Source organism: Tiliqua scincoides, chromosome 8 (assembly GCF_035046505.1).
Source record: "Tiliqua scincoides isolate rTilSci1 chromosome 8, rTilSci1.hap2, whole genome shotgun sequence".
Lineage (NCBI taxonomy): Eukaryota > Metazoa > Chordata > Lepidosauria > Squamata > Scincidae > Tiliqua > Tiliqua scincoides.
The window spans coordinates 60,411,289-60,419,595 of NC_089828.1; the positions used below are offsets into that span (position 1 = coordinate 60,411,289).

Below are 8,307 nucleotides of genomic sequence, written 5' to 3' on the forward strand. Positions count from 1 at the left end.
CAGGGCCCACTGCGGAGCACGCCCTGAATGAGAGGCATGCACTCTCAGCCCTTCTGTGCAGCATCAGCCATCCCCAGGAGCCTCTCTGCCTCCCCCCCCCCCCCCGCACTCAAGTTGCCCTTGAGTTCAGGTCAAGTTGACCTGACTTCTGGCTGTCTTGGCAAACCTGCCCAATTGGACAATTTCCTGCAGGGGTCAGAGGACCTGAGACTTGCAAGTGCAGAATCGGCTGGGCTTTTTGAAAGCTCTCTTCAGGACCTTTCCTTGTCAAGTGAAGAGGTGCAGGCACCATTCTACCACCCTGCAGTCCCGGGTTCTGAGCAAGAAGTGAGAAGTATTTTATTCACCTTTTGAATTATTTTATTCGCCTTTAAGGCCGCTACACAATGATCCACCTGTAAGGCTGTCCCAGGATGCTCTCTCCCTCCCCTCAGAGAGGCTTCTTCACCACCACCTTTCTGGCTGCAGCCTGCAGAGGAGAGGGCCACCCCTGCCAAGGTCCTCTTAGGCCTCCTACACCATTTCAGACACCTGGCCCTTCTCCTCCACTTGAGGATCGCATCCCTGCCTAAGTGGAAGAGGCAGTCCTTGGCAGGGCTTCCGTTGGGCCCACATCAAGTAAACTCTGCCTGGATTTGCCTCCCACCTGTGCAGTGAAGCACCTGTGGCAGACACGAGACTAGAGGAAGTTCAGACCAAAAGCCAACTCACGTGCCCTGCGCTCCCCAAGGCCTTTCAGATCCATAGACACTTTCCAAAAGTGCCTCACCTTCTTCTCAGGTGTGGTTGCATTTGGTCAAATAACCCGTATTCTATTCCCAGTTTATTTGGAAAGGCAGCTGGGCCTCCACCAGCCACAGGAGATGCTGCCACGGTAGCCATGCTGTCCAAAGGTGGCGTGGGCAGCTGTGGCAACAGCCCTGAGTGTGGACCCCCAAAGGGTGGAGAAAGGCACGGAGCAGAGGCTGGGGGCAAGACACGCCGAGGCAAAGGGGTCCACGTGCCTCCTCTTGCTCCCTGGCTGAGCTCTGCCTTCACTTTCCCACTGTGACGTTTGCCCAGGATGGAAAGGTGTCCAGGTGGAACATGGCTCGGCCCCAGCTGTTGACAGCCAGCGTGATGCACAGGACTCCAATGATGTTCATCACAATGCCTGTTTTAGCCTGCAAAGGGAGGGGGGGAGAGACATGACAGCACACTAAGTCCAGCTCAAAGGGTCCTTGCTGGAGCCAGAGGTGAACAGGAGGAGAAGGCAGAGGCTGCCATGAGAGACCTCCCCCCCCCCAGGCCTCAACTTGGTTGTGTTCCCCCCCCCCCAGCTCTTACTGCTCAGTCATTTACATGTCCTTGGAAATGCTGAAGAGTGAGGGTGTCTCTGTTTCTCAGAGATGGTCCCGATTCCTGCTCCCTGTGTTGGTCTTTGGGGAGATGTGGCCCACCATTGTGAGCTGACAGCAGGTTCCTCTCCAAGGCTTGGTTATTTATTCTGCTGTTATTACTCCCAGGCCCCCCTGCTTGACTGGAAAGCCTCCAAAGCAACACAGAGGACAGAAGACATTCCAGCAATAAGCACAGGATTGAGTGAACACTGGTGAAACATGAGCCTCCCCCCCCCCTGCAAAATCCATCCCAAAGATCTCAGCAACTTTGCAAGAGATCTTTGCAAGGGGGGGGGGGGAGCTTCACAGCTGCAGCCAGCCTATCCCACAGCCCACTCAAGCACACCCCTGCTGGCAAAAGGCCCCTGGGATCACCTGCATGACTGGGTTGCCTCTTTCAGGCTGGTGCAGGCCTCTTGACAAGCCTTCTCCATCATTTCTTGCAGGCGCACACCACATCAATGAAGTGCTTTTGGTTCGCAGGCAACAGGCTGCGAGAGGCTTGTCTGGTGCGACTGCCTGGAACCTAAAGCGCAGGACCCCCTCCCTTGGCCTCCCAAGGCTGCCAGACACTTTCCAGAACATGGCTGGCTGTTAACTCACCATGTCCGAGACACGAAGGTGCCCGTAGGAGAAGACAATGGCGTTGGGCGGGGTGGCCACTGGGAGCATGAAGGCAAAGGAAGCACTCAGTGTGCAGGGGATCATGATGTAGAGGGGGTTGACCTCAATGGACTGCGACTGGGCCAGAGAGAGAGAGAGTGGGGTCAGGTCTGACAGCTGGCAGGAGGGAGGCTGGACATCCCAGCCCCTGCTCCACACTGCTCTGCCAGCGCTGACAGGCAGCTCTCGGAAACATGAGTCTGTGACCTGGGTTTCCTCCTGGCCAGCCACATCTGGGAGCCACAACCTTCTGCAGGCAAAGGTGGTGTGCCACTGCCTCGGACACCTGCGCCCCCTCCCCAGGCCACTCTCCTGGCACTGGGCCTCAGCGGGCACAATGCAAAAAAGCCCTGAAATGGAGCTACAACGTGACACGCACACTGAGCCAGGCAGCACAGCTCTGCCTCAGAGGGAGGGAGGGAGGTTTACCAGGGAGGCAAAGACGGGCAGGAACAGGGTGGCTGTTGCCACATTGCTGGTGCACTCCGTGAAGACCGCAATGACCAGGGAGAGTATGATGGCAATGGCCCAAGGGGGCACCGTGTGCAAGGGGCTCATCTGGTCCCCCAGCCATTTGGACAGTCCCGAAGCCTGGAGGGAGGGGGAGAAATAGAGCATGTCTAGAAAAGTAGCAGGGCATGAGACACCCCCCAATGCACCTCCTTCCACTGCCATGCTGCAGCACGTGGGATGTTGTACAGCACAGGAGCTCAACACCATTTTCAAGAACCTCAACCCACTGAAGACATTATATAAATAGTTGCATTAAAACAGAACAGCGGAACTAAAAACAGCAGCAGCGAAAGGAAGCCTTGAGTTTGCCGGGGTTGGGGAAGGCTGCCGTTTGCTGAGTCCGGCTCTGGCCCCTCCCACCCAGGGATGCCTGTTGCCACAGACTGGCAGCAGTCCCCCGGAGGCCTCGGCAGGCAGAAGGCGGCCTTGTGCACTGGGGCTTGAGCAGGAGGGTGTGGGGCCCTCCCCGTTTTGGACAGGCTCAGGTTGCCAGGCCTCACTTCTTGCCATGGCAGCCCCCGAAGGGATCTAACTGCATGCGGTTTCTGTGTGCTGCTGTGGGGCAGCGAGGCTGCTGGCCAGGCGCACAGACTCCTCTTTGTCTGTGCTCTACATATCGGTGCCAGCCAAGCTCAACTGGGAGGCTCAGAAGGGGGGTGTATTGCGCGTGCGCACGTGTGCAGAGGCTCTTTCAGATTCAAAGTAGGCCAAGTTTGTCGAGCAGAACTCAAAGGGCAGCTACTTGCACAGAGGGAAGCTGCAGTGGGTCTTGGTGCCAAGTGCCACCAGCAGACCATGCCAGGCTGCACATTGTCCCACCAGGGCCTACAGCTAGAACGGGGACACCTTGTCCTAGGAAGGCACGCCAGGGTGCAGGCAACACCACATGCCCACCTCCCCTGCTGCCAGGAACAGCCCACCCGCCTGGCACCACAGGGATGTTGGTCGCGCTGAAGAGGGCCCCGTCTGAGCAGCAGCAGCTTGGGAGGTGGCCACCTGCAAAGGTCTCTCTCTCTTTAACACCTGCACACACCAAATGCCAGCCTGGCCGAAGAGACCTACGTCACTGCCTTTGGCCAGTGCAAAGCCACCCCCCAGCAGCAGCACGATGTTCCAAGGCATCTTCTGCTGGACCACTCTCCAGTCTAGCAGTGGGGCTGGGAAGACCAGCTGCTTCTTGGCTGCAGAGGGCGAGAGAGAGGCAGGCAGTCAGGCAGAGTCCAGGGGCGCCCTTCTGCACCCAGGTGTGCAGCCACTGGCTGGGCTATCTGGGGGGAGCACCCACAGAGCTGGAGGGTATAGGGGGCTCGCAAAAATCTCTCTGAGGCACTGAGCTGGAACTAGCCCCTGCTCTGTTCAGTAGGGAGGTGGCCTGCGGGCTGGGCCCTCCCAAACCCCACAGCCCAGGCATTTGGCAAGCGGGCTTCCTCCCTCTCTCCCTCCTGGCCAGCATCTGACTGAGCCCCAAGCCCCACAGCTCCTTTACCTTCCTTCTCCTCTTCTTCCAAATCACAGCTGCTCTGGCTGCAGCTGAAGCTGCCTCTGGGCTTGTGGGCTGGAATGATGAACAGCAGCAGGGCCACAAAGATGGCCACAGTGGCATCTGTCACATACCTGCAACACATCAGTTGAGCACACAGAAGACTGGAAGTCCCCCCCCCAGCCCACACCGCCAGCCAGCCAGCCCCCATTCCCACCACCACACCGCCTTTCCAGGGAGAGGCCCACCTCCCACCCCACTGGGGCCTCCACAAACCCAGCTGCTGGGAGGAAGGGCAACTCACTCTTTGTCCTGGTTGAAGAGGTAAGTGGCCCAGCCAGGGATGAAGCCTGGGTCACGGGTGAACCAGAGGAGGATCAGTAGTGTGAAGACCACCATCACGCTGCACTCCGCAAAGGAGATGGGGCCCAACTTACGGTACTCCTCCTTCAGCAGGCCCAGGATGGCCTTCTCCCGCTCCGTCCGCTGTGCACTGCAGCCCCACGTCCTCCAAAAGCTGCGGGCAGGAGGGGATATGGGTCCAGCAGCCGACCAGATGGAGGGTCCCTGGCCAGCTGCTGGACCTCTGGCACAAAAGTAGGGGCTGGGGCTAGTGAAGTTTGGGGTGAGTGTACTAGAAAGGCCTTGCAGGAGCACCCGAGGGACTGGGAAGTGGTCTCCTCCTTGGACTGCCGGCCGGCCGGCCGGCTGGCTGGCTGGCTGGCTGGCCAGCATTACCCAGCTGGCCCTGCTCTCTCTGACTACCAGACCAGTTTGTGCCTCTCTTGCTCAGGCACATCGATGTGCTGCCATTTCTTCCGAGACAGCCAGGCGGCTCGCCACTTCACAACCAACTGAGTGCAAGGCCAGGTTTCAGGGCCACAGAGGCAAGGGCAGCAATGCGAAAGAAAGCGGCAGCTGTGGTCAGCTGACTGCTGAGCAGGACAGACATCCCTCCACAGTGCAGGGAACTGGCTGCTCTGGGAAGGTTCCACCAAGGCAGCAGCCCTGGGGGCCAAGTCCACTCTCAGCCCAGGGGCCTGTAACACAATCACTTCCGACAGAGCCACACAGCTTGGCTGGCCAGTGCTGCCCTCCCTGCATGTGCAGCCAGTTCATCCTGTGACCCTGGCACATTTGCACTGGGGAGGCCCAGGGGAGGCTCGGAGAAGCAGAGTCCACATTTTGCAGTGGCAGCCCGGTGCCAAAGGCCATAGTGCTGAGGTGAGTCCAGCCAGCGTTGGTCATTCATTCATTCATTCATTCATTCATTGGCTCTTACTTGAATCCCATGAAGGAGAACTGGAGCCACAGCCAAGCCAATGTCAGCATCAGCAGCATGTTGGGGAAGGCAAAGCCGAACCAGGAGGCAAAGTTCAAGATGTCACCGTTCTCTGGGAACAACCTGTGGACCAGAGGAGACCAGCATCTGGCCCGAGGGCGGTGGGAAGACCGCCCCCTCCCCTTTGAGACTGGCCAAAGGATAGAGAACTTTGCAGGTTTCAAGAAGGCCTCCTCTTGAGGAACCTGCAGCCCGGCATCTGGTTGGAAGAGAAACCACCAGGACATGCTGCCTTGCTCCTGAAACACCCACCCCTGCTGCAGCAGGAGACTTACTGGTTCATCTGCCCCTTGAGGACCAGGTTGGGCCCCGTCCCAGTGAGTGTGGCTGTCCCGCCAATGCTGGCTGCGTAGCACACACAAAGTGTCATCCCTTTGCTGATGCGCCTCTTGGCTTCCCCGGCCTCCTCTCCAGAGTTGTCATAGAGGTGCCCGTTGCCTACAACTGAGACAGAACAGGTGTCCCTTGGCCCCTTGCAGAGGCACTGCAGGGCTGTGTCCCTCAGAATGGTGCTGCCAGCTCAGGAGAGAAGCAGCTGGTCCACTTGCTGCCGCCAGGAAGCCCAGGAGCAGGCATTTGAGGTAGGAACCATTTCCTGGGGCCTGTCCCTGGCAGTCTAGCCCAGCTGAGGGAGACCTCCAAATTCTACGGGGCCCAACTGCTGTTGCTTGGCCCACTCCTCTTCCTTGAAGGCCATCTGGGTTGGCAGCCCTGGTGAGTGAGGCCAGGCACCCTCCTCCCAGCAGCCCACTGGGCAGGTGTGCTGGAAGTGGGTCCTTTCCTCCCTCTGGGAAGAGCCTCTTGCCCACCGAGGACCTGGGACTGGCTTGGGGCACTGAGGGTACCCTTTGCGCTCACTCCAGGAGGGTGGCTGTGCCAACCCCACCAGAGGGTCTTGTGGAGCCTCACAAAGGTGCAGGGGCAGACAACTCGGGTGTGACAGGCAGCCTTGCCCACTGCACTTGGCTCGGGTGTCACAAGTTACTTGGCTGTTCCTTCCCCAGACCATGCCTGCCCCACTGCTTCAGCTCTGCCCCCCCCCCCCCAGTGCACCATGGAGGGATAGTCCAGCATGCTGCTCTGCCCAGGCATGTGGGGAGGGGCTTCCACTTACCCTGCACAGTGGAGGGAGCCATGGCATTCTTCCCCTCCAACTCAATCCCGCCGGCAGTGACACTGTTGTGCCCTCCAGTCCTTGCCTCAGTCACATCCTGCTCAGTGCTGTCCATCTGGCTGAGAACAGCCTGCACAATGGGCACCATCATGGCGGTGGTGGCCGTGTTGCTGATCCACATGGACAGGGAGGCCGTGACCCCCATGAAGCCCAGCATCAGGCTGTGAGAAGGAGGAACAGGCAGGCAGGCTGTGAGTGGCAGGACCCCTGGCGGCCAGCAAATCGCCTCCAGGCGACCTGGCAGGCAAACCCTGGTGCACGGGCCCCAAGTGGCTGGTGCTATTCACTCCAGAGGGAGCTGAGCCAAGCCCTTGGGGGCCACCAAGTGCCTGGCAGCAGCTCTCCAAAGGCCCCAGGGAGGGGAAGGATCTTTCTCAGCCCTTGCTGGCAGGTAGGTGTGAACCGCCCCCCCTCCGTGGCAGGGAGGTATCCCAGGGAGGCTGGCAATTCTGTTGGGGAGCATATCTGGCCCCTCTGCTGGCAAGCCTGGTCACTCAAGGCCCCCTTTGTGTGTGTGTGTGGGGGGAGACTGGCTTACAGAGCTGGCTTCACGCCTACGATCAGCAGGACCCGCAGGGCAATCCGCTTGTGCAGGCTCCAGTGCTCCACAGCCACCGCCAAAATCAGGCCCCCGACAAAGAGCATGTTGGTGTCTTTGAGGTACTGCACACACACCTGGGAGGAGAGGAGGCTCCACTCAGGGCCTGGCTGGACCACAAGGACCTACCACCGCCCTCCCGTTGCCCAGGGGCCCAGCCTCCCAGTGGCTGTCCAGCTCCTCTTCTCTGTTGGGGTGCCTGTCTCCTTGCTCTTCCAGACTGAGACATCACTGCTCCAGCATCGGGGCTTGAGGGGGTCAGCCCCACCCTGAGTGGCCTGTTCAGAATGCCAGCAAGTGTCTCGACAGCAGCATGCCCAGAGAGGGAGCACCCACGGGTGCTCACCCAGTGTCCCAAAGCCTCTTGTGGTGCCTTCCAGGCAAATGTAGGCAGAAGCTCCAGCCCACCCTAAACAGGCACCACGAGACTCTTTGGTGGGGTATCCAAAATAATAGCCGTGCCGTGGTATCTCTGAGCAAGGGCCGAGCACCTCTTCCTGGCCAGCGAGGCCACAGCCCACCTTCCCTCCAGGGCAACTGAAGGAAGTGCAGACTCCGCCCCTCCCTTGGGGGGCACCAACTGCTGCCCGGGCCCACACTGGCCTTCCTGGGGCCTCTCCTCTGCCTGCTGCTTTTTGGTCCCACGCACTGTGCTGGCGCTGCGCCTCTTCCCGGCTCTCCTGGGATCCAGGAGGGTTTCTGGTCTCAGCCAAGGGAAGAGGAGAAGCTGAGCAACGTCAAGGGCGGCCCCACGGCAGCCCTATGGCCTTACCTTCTTGGACTCCAGGATGCCCAGCACTGGGAACAGGACCACCGGCAGGAGTGCAGTGACAGCCAAGGGGATCACCTCCGTGCACCAGTACGCCGCCATGAGGAGGATCACGTAGCCGCACCTGGCCTCCTGCAAAGAGACAGCCCTGTCAGCTCTGGGGGGCTCTGCCTCCCCGAGACGGAGAGTCTGAGAACCACCTCGTCAGAGCCGAGGCTCAGGCACAGGCTCCAGGACTCAGTGCCCACAGGACTCACTGGAGGGGGGGGGAAGCAGGCACCCCACTTTTCGGTCACTTGGCACAGGCGCCATTCAGCAGACCTCCAGGGAAGGGCCCGAGGCCTGCCTGGTCTTGCTCAGAAGTAGGCACTCAGCGCTCCCTGCCCTCG

At 59.9% G+C, this 8,307-nt stretch overlaps 1 protein-coding gene across 1 annotated transcript; it reads right to left on the reverse strand.

The window, feature by feature from the left end:
- Positions 1 to 1,034: 1,034 nt before the first annotated feature.
- SLC13A5 (solute carrier family 13 member 5) lies at positions 1,035 to 8,035 on the reverse strand. The gene is made up of 11 exons (XM_066635268.1): positions 7,922 to 8,035; positions 7,090 to 7,226; positions 6,492 to 6,712; positions 5,653 to 5,815; positions 5,318 to 5,440; positions 4,340 to 4,552; positions 4,042 to 4,169; positions 3,618 to 3,736; positions 2,472 to 2,633; positions 1,983 to 2,120; positions 1,035 to 1,163 (listed from the first exon to the last, which is right to left on the reverse strand). Exons 1-11 carry the CDS (start codon positions 8,018 to 8,020, stop codon positions 1,035 to 1,037), a joined length of 1,632 nt encoding a protein of 543 aa, XP_066491365.1. The 5' UTR covers positions 8,021 to 8,035.
- Positions 8,036 to 8,307: the final 272 nt, after the last annotated feature.